The 16,956-nt window shown below is 37.6% G+C and overlaps 2 protein-coding genes and 1 pseudogene across 3 annotated transcripts; 2 read left to right on the top strand and 1 right to left on the bottom strand.

The window, feature by feature from the left end:
* Window positions 1-544: 544 nt before the first annotated feature.
* LOC117238395 (lipopolysaccharide-induced tumor necrosis factor-alpha factor homolog) lies at window positions 545-5,874 on the top strand. Its single transcript, XM_033503268.1, has 4 exons — window positions 545-817; window positions 3,579-3,749; window positions 4,243-4,516; window positions 5,010-5,874. Exons 2-4 carry the CDS (start codon window positions 3,584-3,586, stop codon window positions 5,110-5,112), a joined length of 543 nt encoding a protein of 180 aa, XP_033359159.1. The 5' UTR covers window positions 545-817; window positions 3,579-3,583; the 3' UTR covers window positions 5,113-5,874.
* Window positions 1,856-3,291, top strand: LOC117238399 (annotated as a pseudogene).
* A 666-nt stretch (window positions 5,875-6,540) lies between the features above and the next one.
* LOC117238394 (acetylcholine receptor subunit alpha-L1) lies at window positions 6,541-10,658 on the bottom strand. 2 transcript variants are annotated; one of them, XM_033503267.1, is made up of 8 exons: window positions 10,402-10,658; window positions 9,504-9,734; window positions 9,342-9,386; window positions 9,160-9,269; window positions 8,894-9,074; window positions 8,130-8,823; window positions 7,394-7,602; window positions 6,541-7,323 (listed from the first exon to the last, which is right to left on the bottom strand). In XM_033503267.1, exons 2-8 carry the CDS (start codon window positions 9,681-9,683, stop codon window positions 7,117-7,119), a joined length of 1,626 nt encoding a protein of 541 aa, XP_033359158.1. In that variant the 5' UTR covers window positions 9,684-9,734; window positions 10,402-10,658; the 3' UTR covers window positions 6,541-7,116. The 2 variants fall into 2 exon arrangements, with proteins under 2 accessions (XP_033359158.1, XP_033359157.1); XM_033503266.1 differs by having other exon boundaries at window positions 8,121-8,823.
* Between the last annotated feature and the right edge of the window lie 6,298 nt (window positions 10,659-16,956).

Below are 16,956 nucleotides of genomic sequence, written 5' to 3' on the forward strand. Positions count from 1 at the left end.
ATAAATTTTTAAATTATAAATGATTTATATAAATATTAGTGCCGTTAAACACGTAAAATTGATATAAATCTTTTTGAATCACTGTTGATTGGTAGCCCTGACACTAGAATTCAATTCATTTGACTTGAAATGCTTAAATATTACTATGATAATTAAATTTGTATTTTTACTTACAAAAATAATAATGTGTACGTTGAGACATGACTTCTACTCCATGCACTACAGATCTTTGTACTTGTTGATGATCATATTGCACTTTAAAAATCATATTATATTCATCCCACATCAAACGCGGCAAAAGTTCGCACTGCACTACGTATCAAGAAAAATCAAACGACTTTTTAATATTGCCTAATATTTTATGGCACATATATAAAAATCTTTTTGACTCATGAAATTAGCAAACACTTCATAAAAATAATGAAATTTTTGTAGAATAGTCATATTTTAGTAAAAGCTATTTATGCACAGAATTAATTTAAATTTCTCGCGCCATTTTCTCCAGTTTCGTTACTGGAATAATACGAGTACGTTGATTGGTCGCTAGGAAAAGTTGCGACAGTCTTGTCAGTCGTATCAGTGTAGTATATACTGTGACAGTTTTCAGTAAATTCTATGTGTTTCTCTACGCTTCTCTTATAAATACGCATAAAAGGAATTCAGTGTAATGTTCCAAGATAACTAAATATCAAATAGTATGGTACATATGGTTCTTTTAGTGTGCAAGCAATCCATTAATACTTCGAACTGTTCAACTATAACCTCTCCATAAGTGGAGACGTCTCAGCGACTTTGAAATCGTAAGATTTTAATTTCGGTAAGAATATTGTTTTACTATTGTTTATTTTCTTTGAAAATTATTTTTGTTGTAAGCATATTTCCATACAACTGTAATTAGAATGTATTGTAACGTTGATTGCAGTAGCCTTGTCATAATTGTGGAAAGAGTACATCGATGCGTCAAATTTTTACGCCATGTGTGTATTAAACTGGCAAATTAATTTATCGCTTAAGTTACTTTATATGTATAATGAGATGCTCAGATAACCAAGTCGCACGTGCTTTTACATAGTGAAAAATTAATTTTCTCAAACACGTTATATATTTTTCCACATCCTGAAAAGTTGTTAACTAGCAACTTCGATGAATTTAGGATATATAACGAGAACTGTATGAAATAAATAAATATTGGTATCATCACTGTTGATTTTGTAATATATGTTACGTCTCTGTGCTTTCCCGAAAAGGATTACGTGTAACAACGGAAATTTATACTGAGTCATGTTTAAATTTTTTTATGATAATTATTATGTATTTAAATCTGTAAAAAGTTGTAACTACATACTTAACTTTACGATAACTTATACTTCATAACAGTTTTAATGTATGTAGTTGCTTGTATGTATTGAGTTGATATTAACACTAGGTTTACGGGCGTTCGTATATACGTATCTCTACGAGCACCCGTCAAATTGACGGATAAACGAAAATACGCATTTTTCTTTAAAAAATCGATTTATTGAAATTTATTGAAAGGAACAATATTAGGCTTCACGATTAAATAAATTATTAATAAATAAAAAGTCTTTTTTTTTTAAACTATCACTAAAAAAATAACAATAACATTAACACTAGGTTACGAGACCCGCTAATTTGATGAATTTCGAACTTCGAAATGAAATATCTCAAAAACCATAGCATTAATTTTAACCATTTTGCATCGTAAATTAATCATTTTATCTAAAGAATTTATGCACAAAATTATTTTTCCTAGAATTTCTAATTTTTGAAATCTGTATGTAGTATATCTATCTCTACGAAACCCGTCAAATTGACAGGCTAACTGATTTCATAAACAAACCATTTTTCAAACACAGTGTGCAAAAGTTTCAGTTATTGTAGACATTTCCCATTATTGTCTCCGCTTATTGTAAGTATTTACAAGAGGATAATTGAATGTGGGCACAGTATTTTCTTTTTTTTGACCAATCCCCCTTTTCCAGCAATCACGAGTAAATCCAGGAGGTATAATAAGATATTGAATAAAATTGTCAACATCAATGAAGATTGTTCTGAGGATACCTCCGTAGAAGATCAATATGAATTAAGCCAAAGCGAAGCTGACAGTGAAAGTTCTAAATACACTGAAAGTGGAGAGACAGAAGGATCTTCGGGTAGTGAAGAGGAAAACTTCTTGAAAGTGTGTCGTAACAAGAAAAAGATGCGTATTTTTTCTAGTTCTGATTCTGAGAATGAAAGGACGAGCATTCCAAGCACATCTCAAAATGTAATAGGTGAAACTGAAATTGCAATTGACGGGACACAGTGGATAAAACTGAAAGCAGGCTGATCCAGGGGTAGGATGCCCGTTTGTATGATATTCAAGAATATCGTAGGGCCTACTGGCTATGTTAAGAGAAATATTATGTCAGGTTGTATAACTAGTGCTTTCGAATTGATAATTGACAAACACATAATGGGACACATAAAAGATTGCACTGAAACCGAGGCGCATCGAGTTTTGAAAAAAGATGGACAATCACAGTTGCTAAGTTACGTAGTTTTCTAGGAATTCTATATGCCAGGGGCGCATATGAAGCGAGATCATTGAAAGCCTCCAAGAGATTACAAACAGATAAATTTGCGCTGATATCCGAAGTATGGAACAGATTTATAAGTAATAGCCAGGCTTGTTACAAACTATATAAAAATATCTCAATAGTTCGATGCAGGTTTACGCAATATATGCCGAATAAGCCTCATAAATTTAGCATTAAGTTTTAGTTTGGAGTTGACATCCAAACAAAATATTTTGAATGGTTTCTCTTATATGGAGAAAGATGAAACTCGATGCTCAAGGGAGAAAAGGACAAGATGACTTTGTTTACCTCAAATTTATATAAATCAGAAAACTGCACGCTTACTGTGTATAAGAGTAAACCTAACGTAAAAGTCCTCCTTCTAAGCACCAAACATACAGGTATACAAGTGGAAGACAATTATAAACGTGTTCCAGAAAACATTGCTTTTTATAATAAAACAAAGTTTAAAAAATAATTTTGTGTATAAATTCTTTAGATGAAATGATTAATTTACGATGCAAAATGGTTAAAATTGGTGCTATGGTTTTTGAGATATTTCATTTCGAAGTTCGAAATCCGTCAAATTGACGGGTCCCGTAAACCTAGTGTTAAATGGGATCATTCGAGCTACAATCGAAAAGCAAGGCCACTTAATATGTATTTGGCGGAACAAAGAACATGAATACATACCGGGCCCTGAATTTCTTAGGCACGGCTCGATAAACGAGCGTAATTCGCACTGTCTCTATTACTTAACATCCGTCTAACTTTCTATTCGCACTTTCGCGAATAAATAACTATATTTCGCGCCCATTTGTTCATGTTCGTTTGTCTTCAACCGCAATTACACCTGCAATCTTTGACTTTATCTAATTTGTGTTGCAGATTGGGATTAGATTTATTTGGTTTACTATTGAGTTATATATACATATCCGGTATAAGTCCTTTTCTTGTTTAAATATTCGATACTTATAGTATATTTAAATGTTGTTTTAGAAAAAATGGACAAAAAAATTGGGTTCGCCAGTGGAAGTACTCAACCCTCGGCTGCTCCACCGTCAGCACCCCCGTCTTATGAGGAAGCTGTTGAAAATGTACCTCCTATATCTCTTCAACCAAACATTCCACCATATCCAGTAGGACCATCATCTATGCCAATTCCAACTCGTACGTGTCATTTTATTGCTTTTTAACGCGTTGACTACCACGTTATATGTATGTTTATCAATGGCCGGTGTTTATTTTCTCAGCGGAGACTTACACTGCTAACCGGTTGAGTTCACTGGAGATGTTTAGAATGTTACGATAAGATAAATGTCATCTATCTAAAAGGTTTCGAACAGCGTAAACGAACACATAAAATTGTTAAATAAAAAATTCTAAAGTAGTAATAAAGTAAAAGTATGCTATTCAATGATAATAATTTTTGTTACAAGATAGTATTTTACAAAACTAGTACATTGAAACTTTGAAATATTCCAACCTATTAGGTCGTAACATATGGTTGTAAATATATAAAAGTATGACAAATTTATGTTACGATTCGATATTGTGATTTCTAAGGCATAATGTATAAACGTAACCACGTAATAATCAATATATCAGTAGTAATGCATAGAAACGTTTGATGACACATTGTACGAATTGATTGAAATTTCAGATAATCTGCCGCCGAATCAGACAACGATGCCATATCCACCAAATTATTCAGGATCCAGCAAACCTCCGCCGCAATCGCAGACACCGTACAATGCAAATCCGAATACAGTTCCTCCGCCAGAGTTCCGAGTTGTCTATCAGTCAGTGATTTTTTCCCTGTCTCCAAATCCAACAAAAATGACTTGCCCAACGTGTCATGCCAGTATTAAAACCACTACGATGACTGATCATCAACGATGCGCCCATTTCTGTTGTATCGCGCTTTGCATATTTGGGTGAGTGTACACATCTACATTTATTTCTAATATTTGCTTCGTTGCTTACGCTATTGAAATTAATGTTTGCGTTGCCTTACTTTTAATTTATTTCTCAATTAACATTCTACTTGTGTTATGTCACGATAGTTTCTATAAAAATGCAATTTCTTTAGAAAATATGTCTTATCACTAATACTTGCAATCATTTTCTAAATCTAAATGTCACCAAGAATATACTATATGTAAGTATATGTTGCTGCTTTTTGTTCCGCGATTGCTCAAGATTCACAGATATCGTTTTATAGGTATAACATGCAGGTTTCTGATTGAATTCAGATTAAATTTTCAAGTGCAAGGGACTTTCGTCTATACATTGGCATGAAGGTTTTGCATCAGCTTTTAAGGATTAGCTTTTGTTCATTTATGGAATACGCTGGTTTCGTGTTGGTGTATGTGTTTGTCTGTTAGATCCTAGTAAATCAATTCTCACCGATATCCTTTCAAATTTCAGATGTTGCCTTTGCTCGTGTCTGCCATACTGTATGAGTAGCTTCATGAGCGTTCACCACTTTTGTCCGAAATGTAAAAGTTATATTGGTACATGGAAGGGTTGAGCAGATCGCGATACACGTATACTTATATATCGTTACACGGTCTTCTATGTAATCGGATACAGTGTAACATTATGAGGAGTAGACGATATTCCCTGCTTGTCGCGAATTACGTTAAGAGAAAGAGCTATTCGACGAGATTGTCATAGGTCATATCACAAGATAACTATATATGTGACGCTTATTCTTTCAAGATAAGATATGAATGCATTCTATTATGTGTGATAGACTCGACAATTGTAGATTCCATGTTGATTTCTATATGAGGCAATGTGATTGAGCGTGTGCGTGTGGAATTTACAGATAGTGTGCGATAATATTATAAAGATATTTTCGAGCGTTGAACCTGCGAGCAGTATTGTTCTCACTTGCATTTGTCATATTCCATATAGTCTTAGAGACTTTTTTAGAAATGTTGAGTGAGAGAGGGAGAGAGAGAGACAGGAATAAATAGATAGATAGATAGAAAGAGAGGGAGAGAGAGGGGGGGGGGAATGCATCTGGAATGCAGAAGAGGTAATGTCTCCCCTGTTTATGCTAAAGATCTTATTTCTTTCAATGTGTTTCACTTTAGCGAATAAGAGAGAAGGGAACGATTAGTTGAGAATTGAGAGTGAGTAAAGGCAGATCGTCCCACTTCCTGTATGCAACAATGTTCGCGTATTTTTATTCTTGTATTTTATTGGTGCTTCCGGAACTTTAAGTGAAATGAATTCCTGAATATTATATAGATATATAAACTATCATATATATTTTTATGCAGATTGCAAAAGGATTTGCACGAAAAGTATCAGAATTACATTAGCGACGAAAATAATAACAAGAGAATTTTGGTTCGTCTGTTTCTGTTTTCAGTTTTGTTCTTTGTACAAATATTTTATATCGAATATTAGATATTCACTTCTAGAAAAAGACTTTTGCGTAAAGGGAAATTCTAAATAAAATTGATGATTTCCTGAATATCTTCGAACATTCATTGATATTCCAGAGAGACTATACTGGATACAATATTCCAAGTTATTGCGATTCACGTACTGTTTGATGTTCCACGTGTTTAAGATTATCACTCAAGCGTTTCTATGATTTCATTTATGAGCACTACTGTTTTGTTCTTTTTATATACCATATCTATGTCCTTTGACTTAACTATGACGATATTATATCGCAAATAACGTCAACGTTATTGATTTGGTTTTACGTGCTATTTTCACGGCCAATTTTTTAGCCTTTTAATATATACATATTACACATTTAATATATACATATATTTTAATGTATGACATTTTAATTGTACGTGTTTAACATAATAAATTATACTTTAGTTTTCAAGTGGTATATGTTATATAGGAAAGTGTAAATGTAACCAAATGTGACTGTAAGTATATAGAATATGACAGAGTACAGTCACGCAGTTATAAGTAAATAATAAAATGCTTTATAATTATCGTTTATTTAATTTTTATAGGCATACAAGATATCGAACAAGTTAGAGTATATATTTCATTTTTAATGAAAAAGGTTGATTTATATTTTAGTAGTTGAAAAAATTTACTACATAACAATTTTCTTCATTGCTCTTCGGGAAGATATCGATTCGAGCAGAAAATGTTTCTTCCTATACACAGATTTTGAAGGACAATTAATATTCCGTTTTCACCGTTCTACGTAATCGACGTTACAAAATTCCTACAAATAATATTGCAGCATCGTTTTAACGGTACGGTTAACACGTTTATTGTTATTCAAGAGCACTTATTCGTTATGTGCACGTATTATACTATCAAGTACAACTTAAACATACTTTTAGACATTTGCAATGCTATTGAAAATTTGTATATTTTATGATAAAAACGATGAGGAAGCTGGTTGTTGATTCGTTCGAATAAGAAAAATTCAGAAATAAAATGTTTGATTGGTGCGGTATTGTACTATAACGAATTTCTATGAGAAATACGTGAAATCAACACCTCAGCTTCCTTAAGTGTCTGTCTATTTCTCCTAAAAGTTTTATACGAGAGTTTCTAACAAATCACCCTGAGGAAGAAATTGTTGTTGAGCCACAGAAGAATACTCCATGTCGATTGGTTTGGTGTTGTCACGAAGTGCTGGGGCCTCGCAAAGAATGATGAACGTGCCAACGATCGAAGCTATTGTGAAGATCCACAGAAAAAGTCTATCAAGAACCATTGCTACGAAACCCCAATCCTGATCTTCCTGTGGAACAAAAAAGAAGATTGTATATTTCAGAACCATCTCTTTCTTCATCTAACATATACAAACGTACCGCATTAAACTCGTCTTGCCGTTGTATGTGATGTTGAATGAACATAACATTGTGCAAAGCTTTCTCAAGTTCGAAAGGATACTTCTTCCTAGGAGTTACGTCGCTCAGAGACTCATCCAATCCGGACATAACTGTAGGAAGTCCATTATACCCACCGATACCACCAAGAAATCTGTTATGCGCAGACGTTGTATGCAATCCATTACATCCTGAAAAAAATTATCCTCTTACACTTGCTATTTTCGTTTCTTTTACTTGATTAAGGACCAAACAATAAAATAATACCGAAAAGGTATGTAAATGCAACGTTATTGAAAGGTATAAATAAAGTAAAATACAGTATAAATAAAATATTATTTTAACAGGCCACAAATAATTTAACCGAATAATGGACATACCATAAAAATTCATTGCACAAATCAAAAGTATAAAAAGAAGATATTCTTAATTTTAGTTTGGTGGTTTGCAAGCATTTATGGAGAGGCTGAGAATCTCCGCTATAGATACTTCAATTTCTTCAAATTTCGTAAAATGATAGGACCTAGATGAAGGAAGAAATGGTAACGAAAAAGTATAAACAAATTCTTGTGACTGTTGTTCGTAACCACAATATTAAAAAAACAGAATTGAACGATATACAAAAACGATTAAACAAGAAAAGAATGGAAATGGAATGACGAGTTGATATACGTTGGTCCTTAATGACTTAATAGAACAGAAAATTTACGGTATCTACCGCCGATCCGTTGGTGCCGAGCGGAATCCGGTGAAGAGACAATTGAAGAGGATTGCACGGCAGCCGCTACCGCAGCGTTGAATTTGCTTTTCTTACCGGATTTTCCTCTGCCGTGTATTTTATGCGCGGCAAGATCGTTGAGAAGATCATCTGGTACTCTCATTAAAAGGAGTTTCGGTAATCTTCTTATGAAAATCTTCCTCACCCACGGCGCCATTTTATGAGTGCTCGGTTTACGATAGTGAACGTTTAGTATAATGATCGTTATAACTACCGAAAGACCGACTAGAATCATCGTGAAAAGTAAGTATTTGCCTAACAACGGTAGTGCTAGCGACGTGGATGGTATGATTTCTGATATCAAGAGGAAAAACATTGTCTGCGATAGGAGAATGTTAATGCAGAGGGCGATTTTCTCGCCAGAGTCGGCGGGCAGGTAAAATGCGAGCACCGATAAGTAAGAGATGCTCACGCAGGGCACGATTAGATTCACCGTATAGAAGAGCGTTTTTCGACGTAGAGTGATGTTAAAGAAAATGTCAGGATAGGGTTCGTCGCAGCAGGGATAATACTTCTTGTGTCGTTCCGCTGGTACTCCCAATATGTCCCATTCGACGCTAGGGTAATACTCGCGAAGATCGATGCCAACTTCGACTTTGTCTCCCATGTTTTGATTAATGTGTTTCAAGTCGATCTGAACGTAGTATCGAGAAACCAGAAAAATTATTTAGTTACAACTATCAGCCTTTAGCGTAGAAATTTACCTGGATACCATCATAGGTCCATGAACCGAATTTCATGAAGCAAGTTTGCTGATCGAATGGAAAGTATCGGACGTCTATCTCGCAGGAGGATTTGAAAATTGCTGGAGGTGTCCAAAGGACTTTCCCAGTGTAATGAAGAATAGCTTTTGTCATTGTAGTCACGCCGTACTCCCCGTCCGCACTGAAAGTGATCATTATTTTAATTTTATCTCAGCGAGGCTCGGTAATGCGAAAAGCTCGAGATAAGGTTGCTTCATCTTACATACTTGTTGTAAAGTACAATGTCCGGAAGCCATATGTGCTCGCTAGGTACATAGAGTTCAGTGACACCTCCGTATTCTGCTGGATCCCACTGGAATTTGTGGTCTTGCCATTCCTGGGCAAAGTTCGTCTTTATTAAGCAACGTACATACTTGGCAAATAGTTGTTTAAACTATTCAAGACTTACGTGTTCGAGCCAAACGTTCGTCGTGAGAATTTGATCCTTCAAATTCTGTAAATTTTTAATGTTATTGCGTTACTTAAAAATTGTATTTGATAAATGTTCGTTGGTGTTCAAAAACCACGTTTCTTTTTTACATGAGATCGATTGTATGAAAGGATCACGTACGAGATCTATGAGTTGGGACAGACGGAGTCCTAGTTTAACGACTACGGTGTCATTGTTATTAGAAACGGGGCGAATCAGTCGATTGTAATTCGACAGCAAATCGTCGTACAGCCTCTTTGCATCGGGATTGCTGCAGCATATCCTTGCAGAGAGGATCAAGATGATTGCCTGCAGTATCATTTCGAGTGAATGTTTCTTGGCTAGTTTCGGTACTCGAGTCCAATTGGCATCCTGTTTGTTATATAAAAGTTACAAACAATTATAATCCGGGAATTAATCGTATAACAAATACTCGTCGCTGACTTAAACTCAATGATCTATCTGCAGATTATATATGTGTAGCTCGATTATATATGTAAAATACATGTATATATGCATAGCTGCTTCGCGAAATTATAAACCTGTTGCGCTAATTGTTGTTTGTTTGCATTATTTTTCTATGAAAATTAGCTGCAGTTAATAAATTAGGTGTTTTAATATTTGATACGTTACTTCGGGTCAACGTTCCAATAATAGGGACAGTCACACTTTGCAATATTTACAATCGCGTTGTCAGTGTAAGTCTCATTTTGAAATAATCACGCGTTTCAGTCGCGTAAGTTCTTAAATGGCTATAAATTAACACCATAAATTTACTTCCAGTTTCTCAGAATAATCGGATGTGAAACAGGCTTAAGACAAAGTGTCTCTTGAAATTAATTTAAACCACAAAGTAACATAAATAGTTTCGCAAAGATACGTTAAATTTACAGCAAATAATTCACATTATCTTGTCCGTTAATCGAGTACAAAAAATTAGAAACAAAGAAGCCTATAAAAGTGTATCTATCGATCTATAAAAATCGATGCTTCTCCATCTACCAATGTTTACGAGAAAGTTGAACGAAAAATTACGTACTTGCGATTGCCGTTTGTTTCAGCCTCCTCGAGCGCTCTTCTTAAAAGATTTTCTCTCGTGTTTCACGATTTTCATAATCTAGCGCGGTTTCTTCGAATTATTGGGTGAGTGCGATGACCGGCAATCAGGAATGCGACGAGGAGCCGATCGGTCTCGCATTACTGACGCGTCCCGTTTCATTCGCGAAAAACCGGACGAGCGCAGAACAGAAATGACATTCTGTACGGCCAATGGACCACTGGATGATGTTACGTGCATCTCAGATTTTCTGGGATCAATACACCATTGCGCATGCACCAGTGTGGCAGAGGGTGCTTGCGCGTTTTCACCGACGCCTGACGCGCAAGTTCTGTTCGTTGCACTCGACAGTAGAAAAAGAGGCGCACGTCCGCCGCTTCTGCACGATCTCTCCGCCTCCTCGATGCTCCTACGCCCTTTCGAATCGCTCCTTCTTCGTTCTCTGCTTCGAAATTTTTCTACCTTTTTTACGCCCGTTTCCACCTATCGACGTTCACCGGGTCAATCGGTAAATAATCGCAGCGCGAAATCAATGTTATCAATCTTCGAAACGAATTCGATTTTTCGAACACGAGGAAAGCGGTTTGATCGCTGGAAATACGTAAATTGTTCCGACTATATTATCAAAGCGGTATTTTAGCCTCTGGAAGTCTGTTAGTGAATCGAACGACAGAATAGAATTGACCCGGTATCCACCTCTTGTCAACGAGCCAAAGAAAAATTCTTTCCCGGTTTGCCAATTTACCTAATTTAGTTTACAAAGGTAGACGAACGATGGAAAAGAATTTGGGTCTAGGTTAAGATGATGCTTGGAAGGTTTTTAATTTTTATTCGTTGGTTTTCTTATAAAAAAATGGATTTTATCGGTATCTATTTACTATAGCGACCGATGTTCCATTAAAGTTTTAATTTTTTAAATTTAATTCTATGAACATTTTTTTACCGCCGGCTCTTCTTTCAATGCTCGTGCATATAATGATAAATGAGATTATTATTCCGGGTTTCGTTGTTGCGAAGCACTAGCAAGCGTGCTAGGGGACCACTTTCGAGTGGCAGAGACGAGGTAACTGCCCTCGTCTCCTCATACGGATGCACGCGTATGCTAATGCATTTTATAGAGTTCGTCCTTAAGTATTTTTTTAATATTGATAAGACAGCAAGATATCGGACGCTTAAAGATCAAATATTTACATCGCTGTGCTGACGTAAAATTCGCGACTGTTACTTTTTAAACAGACCACGTTTAACAGAAACTGGATGATAAAATTGTGCATGCTTTTAAGAATGATAATAAACATTCTGCTCGTAACGAGAATCAATTTTGCTCTGTGAGAGAGAGCAGGTATCCTGAATTGCAGCGTAAAACGCGTCAGCAGATACGTACGCTGGTGTTACATCGAAATCCTTTTATTTTTCAGTCGGCTGCGCGTTTACATTTCGTCGTGAGGCTCGCGCACGGCAAGTAGTGGAAATGCTCGTATGTTTACGAGAATTCGTTAGGGCAGGGGCCGCTTTCATCGGCCGATACCATTTTTCTTGGTAGACAGAAATGAACCATTATACGTTCGTACATTAGAGCATCTTATCTTTACACGCGAGCCGTTTTCTTGCGCTTACTGCGCTTATATCTCCCGGTAGGTTCATCCCCGATGCGCTCGCACCAACTCGATGATAAACGTGACTGTTTTTCCGGGATCCTTCGTCATGAAGCACCGGCTGGAAGGCAGAACGAACGGTGCTACTTTTCAGCATGGAAAGAGGATAGCTTCCTCGTAGAAGTTGTATGTAGACGCGTGCACGTGTGCGGCCACGTACAGTCGTGTAGTTGCACGATCGTATCGTGTAAGCTCACAGAAACACGCGTGGCATGTTGCACGTGTATTGGAGGCAGGTCGTCTGGATGTGTTGAGGAATATGTTCTGTACCGAGGTGCATTGAAATGCGTTGCAGATCCCTTCGCATCTCTCTTTCTTGCTCTTTCTACTCGTTTTCCACCCTTACTTAGCTACTTGAAGTGTTAATGCCAAGATCCTGTAACAGTAAACCAAGGGAAATTTATGACGTTGTATTTTTGGTCGGCGATAGAACTCTGCGGCTAGAAGGTAAAAGAAAGGAAACGGGGACGATTTAAAAGCGCCGACCGTTCGAAATGTTCTGCGTACGTATTCGGTCGTATGCCACCGAACGTACACCTGATCAGGCAGAATGCATTTCAGATTTTTTGGAGGCAAGTTATTTCGCGCGGTTTCGACGTCTGTGCACGATAGCCGATGATCCGGAATTTATTTTGGCTGGCTGTAAGAACCGAAGGGTAGCTCGCGTTAGAAGAAACTCGCCGAGATGGAAGCTCCTCAGCCCGGGATGGAGGACTAATAATTATTCGCCGGTGGGAAAAAAGTCTGCTCTCGCGCCATGACACGTTTCTCGTGAAACATGCATTTGGTTAAAAGCATCGGTATGGATGTGTACGTACACGCGCCCAAACATAGGATCTTATCCGAAGGCGTTCCGAAGTATTTTACGCTATATGCTTCGCGCTTTCTTACAACTGTTTTAGAGTGGAATAAGAATGTCTAAGAGATGTTGTTTCTTGAGTAAGATACAATCCCTTTTCTTCTTCTTTTTCTTCTTCTTCCTCTTTCTAGGAAATATCATGGAATAATGCAGTATATAATTCATACAATCTTCTTTTTCCGTAGTTTGCTTTTTATTATGTTTCTCAGTTTTATTAATAAACCATTCCTGTGTTCATTTAATAATACGGTTCGGTTTATATTAATATCAATTACCCTTAATATGCAACGTATTTTTTCTACTTGCTGTTCTTTTGTCGTCCTCCACTCTAGCTTTTACTGCTCGTATTCTTGCTACCTTTCGTTGATCACGTACGGGTACAGGTAGAAGTAACAATTCGTTGAGTTCTTCCCCTTTTGTTCGTTATTCGTATCGAATGTTGTAAAATGTAAGAGGGTGTTTGAAATTTCTGCGAGTTACGCGAAGTAGATTATACCGGAGAAACGAAAGAGGATTAAAGAGACTTCCTCCTTATTCAAGAGGTTTAGAGAGAGGGAGGCGGAAAGGTGGGAAGAAGCGCGAGAACAAGGATATCATAGCGATGAAGTAAAAGGGGATGCAATGCACACAATTTGAACATAGTTCAGAGAGAAGGGATCGAAAGGCAGGTAGCTAGTGTATGGGCAAGTCTCGAAATTGGTTGGTTCTTGGAACATACCAGTAATTAATGTGGTGTCACGCATCAAGCAACCTTCTATCCTTTACCCTGTTACATGTTCCCTCGCTTTCCTACTACGGGAAAATTCTCAGGGCCGCGAGATAAGCTGAAATCCCATTATAGTTCGTTGTTAGATTCTCCTGTCGCACTGTGAACAGTTGGTCGTTGCTTTCTCTCTCTCTCTTTCTCACTTCCTCTCTTCTTCCTTCTCTTTACCACCACCTTCCTTCGCTTCCCTCCCTTTGCCACGTCCCTAAACCTAGGATAATGGTCAAGGCGTGTTGAAGTTTAAATGAGTGTTTGCGCGCGCTCTGTAAATTATGGTGACCCCTTTCGGAACACCCGGTATACATATAGCAACACCATTCAGAAGCTACACTCTCGTCGTTACGCCTCATGCTCGGCTGATCATTCTATATTCCCGTAGTCCGCGTTAGTGTTGTGATAACACTTTTAATTCTTAGCTGCCCCCGTGAACTTAGTTTGAACCAGTTATTCCTTTATCTCGCTCTCTCACTCTCTCTCTTTCTCTCTCACACACACACACTGTCTATCTATATGTATCTCTATCTCTTTCTGTAGGAATTGTTAGCCGCATTGCTCAAGAAACGACATTTGTTCTTGTAATTTGCCGGCTTGCGCCGAAGCCAGGGGTTTCTGGCATCGTTGCAATCCGCGTTGTTCGTTCACCGGCAGGAATTCTCTTTGGAATTCCTTTCAGAGATTGTTACGGACGAGTACGCGTATCGCTGCACACAGAACACGGGTTTCAAAGGTTAATAACAGCCGCGTATTCGTTAACTATTAAAATACATATTATTTAGTCGTTTTAATTTACGTTATCCATAGAAGATTATCTACTTTAATTTCATCGGTGATTTTCAGGTCGCTCTACATAAACCGGTCTCGTAGGATTCCCTCTCGATAATTAACGCTTGACCTGTTAGTACATAAATCGCGAAAGTATAACGAACGTGTATATCGTCTCGACCCCGTGCATCGTCGTATCCGAGAATAAAGATTAAATGACTCAGTGCGAAATTACTCATCTATCGCGCGACACGTATCTCGTTCTTCTTGTGATTTGCAGCAGATAAATATTGCCAGTGACCGAAGAATGATTCGCGGCCGGGGAGATAGAAACTGACATAAATTTCCATGAACCTTTAGCTTGGTATTATTCCCATCGCTGTACACGGTGCAGCTATGTCGCAGAACTTTCGAAGAACCGCGTATTTTTTCGAGTTTCGTATCTCGAGCGACCATTGTACGATTCGTACCGGTGTCAAACCGAGTCGTTGTTGTTGCCATTTTCCAAGATGTTCCTATGTAACTTGCACTAGTCGGTACTTTATTGTACATAATACGTACTACGCCAGTTACAACTTCACGAGCACGGCTCGGCCCCCCTCGCCTTTTACCGCATTGTTTGGGACCGATGCGACACGATGCGTCTTCGCGTCACCGAATACGGTGCAATGTTGGAGCAATAGACAAGTAGCAGAGTAATGGTATCATAGTTGATCGGGAAGAGTTCTTCCTTCAAATTTCGAGGGTTTTCGTTTCAAACGCCGACTCGTGCAGAACGAGAAAAATGAATGTGCCAGACGGGGAACCAACTCGGTTCACCTTCTGTCTTTTCTCTCTCATAGCCTACCTTCAGCCGGTAGTCGTCGACTTTTCCCCTTCTTGTCCATTCGAGTTCCCGCGAGAATATCTCGGTCCGTCTGTCACATCGTTCGCTGGAATTCTGATCTTCCAGTAACGTTGAAACAAGATGTTGAGTCTCACGAGGCCTGGCGGTCGGTAGAAGACAAAGCGAAGACTGGGAGTAGAGAAAAAAGCTTGCAGCCCCAGGAAACATTATTATAGAGGGAGACAAGAAGCAGGGGAGATTCGTAGCCGCGTTGGGAATAATGTGGTGCAACTACGTGGAATGAGGTAGTGGGGCGCACGACCAGCTGCTTTGTAAATCCGACTACTGCGTTGGAATGTATATCATGGAATAACAAATTTATTCTTTGCCTGGAATAATTCTTCCATTTCTTTCGCGATATCTTCTTTCAACGTTATCGTATTGCGCGAGTAATTGTATACGTGGATAAAGCAGGCGAGAGATCGTTATTTACACGGTGCATCTAATTTGAGGGTTATCGATCGTCCTTTGCCGATATAGCTAAACCGAATAGCGAACGATCGTGGAGCCATAAACCAGGACGAATTTGAATCTCGAAAAAACTTACGGACTAGTCACTCTACTGAAGTAAACGTTTATCCTCGGTTAATTTCCATTACTTTTTCCTCCCCTTAGATCTCTTCGATATTTCCCTGGTTTTGTGAATTATTTCAGCATTCGTTTCATTTTTCTAGCAAAATTTATTTGTTCGATTTCGATTTCGACTTGTAGCCATTTATGTTAGATTTTAATTTCTGCTTTCTACTTTCTTCGCTTCCAAACAATTATTCTGCATCATACATTATACATCTCACCTGACAGCGTAACGTTTTCATCGAATAAGGTAATTAAATAACGTATAATCTGTAAAATTTAGTTGCGAAATTTCGTTCGTTTTACATAGCATCTGAAACATAAAATAGTCTCGACCAATTCATCGCCTCACAATTTTAATTGACAAAGTGGTCTCACGGTGTTATATCATTTCGGTAGTATTTGGATATTCGCGATAACATTATATAATAACATATAAACTGAAATGCGTGAGTTATGGAGTAATGCTGGACGAACAATCGACGAATAGAAATTTCTGCTAAGCTGCTATTTTCCAATGACAGCGACTACCTTTTAATTAATTCTAATAGGGATTATTCGTTATTGTGGTGGAATTAATGTACGAGCTCCGACCATACGCGATTTCCTGGCGTTTGGATTTGTTATAAACTTATATATTACAAATTAAACGGGGGAGTGTAGGGCGTATTCGTGTGCTCGTTAGTGGTTGCAAATACGTCTGCCTGATGCTGCCAGGCAAATTCGAAAACAGTCACGGTTCTATTATCTGGCAGTGGTGTACAAGAGCCGCAACAACCGCAATGAGGAATCAATATTCAAAAGGAATTTATTTGTGTAAGTGGGCCACGACGGTATACGGCTTGCAATATTATACATTAGCGTCACATTGTGCCGTTCTTTAATCCAGAAGTTTCGCCTAAATTTAGTAACACTGTTATCGTAACTTGCCATCGCGCCACTTCCAACTGTACGTTTGTTAATTATATCGCGTACCGCTAATGAAATACGCAGTAATAAGTATCGTATCTAAGAAAAATTATTTAGAAGATCAGTT

The sequence above is a fragment of the Bombus vosnesenskii genome, unplaced genomic scaffold (genome assembly GCF_011952255.1).
Source record: "Bombus vosnesenskii isolate JDL3184/JDL3185 unplaced genomic scaffold, Bvos_JDL3184-5_v1.1 scf7180000013492, whole genome shotgun sequence".
Taxonomy (NCBI): domain Eukaryota; kingdom Metazoa; phylum Arthropoda; class Insecta; order Hymenoptera; family Apidae; genus Bombus; species Bombus vosnesenskii.

What these genes read in the sequence shown, in the direction of transcription:
- LOC117238395 (XM_033503268.1), top strand. Translation starts at nt 3,584, where the DNA reads ATGGACAAAAAAATTGGGTTCGCCAGTGGAAGTACTCAACCCTCGGCT. An exon ending in ATCTATGCCAATTCCAACTC is followed by an intron (nt 3,750 to 4,242) that starts GTACGTGTCATT and finishes TTGAAATTTCAG; the next exon opens with ATAATCTGCCGCCGAATCAG. An exon ending in ATCGCGCTTTGCATATTTGG is followed by an intron (nt 4,517 to 5,009) that starts GTGAGTGTACAC and finishes TTCAAATTTCAG; the next exon opens with ATGTTGCCTTTGCTCGTGTC.
- LOC117238394 (XM_033503266.1), bottom strand. Translation starts at nt 9,683, where the DNA reads ATGATACTGCAGGCAATCATCTTGATCCTCTCTGCAAGGATATGCTGC. An exon ending in CGAACGTTTGGCTCGAACAC is followed by an intron (nt 9,270 to 9,341) that starts GTAAGTCTTGAA and finishes AACTTTGCCCAG; the next exon opens with GAATGGCAAGACCACAAATT. An exon ending in GGACCTATGATGGTATCCAG is followed by an intron (nt 8,824 to 8,893) that starts GTAAATTTCTAC and finishes TACTACGTTCAG; the next exon opens with ATCGACTTGAAACACATTAA.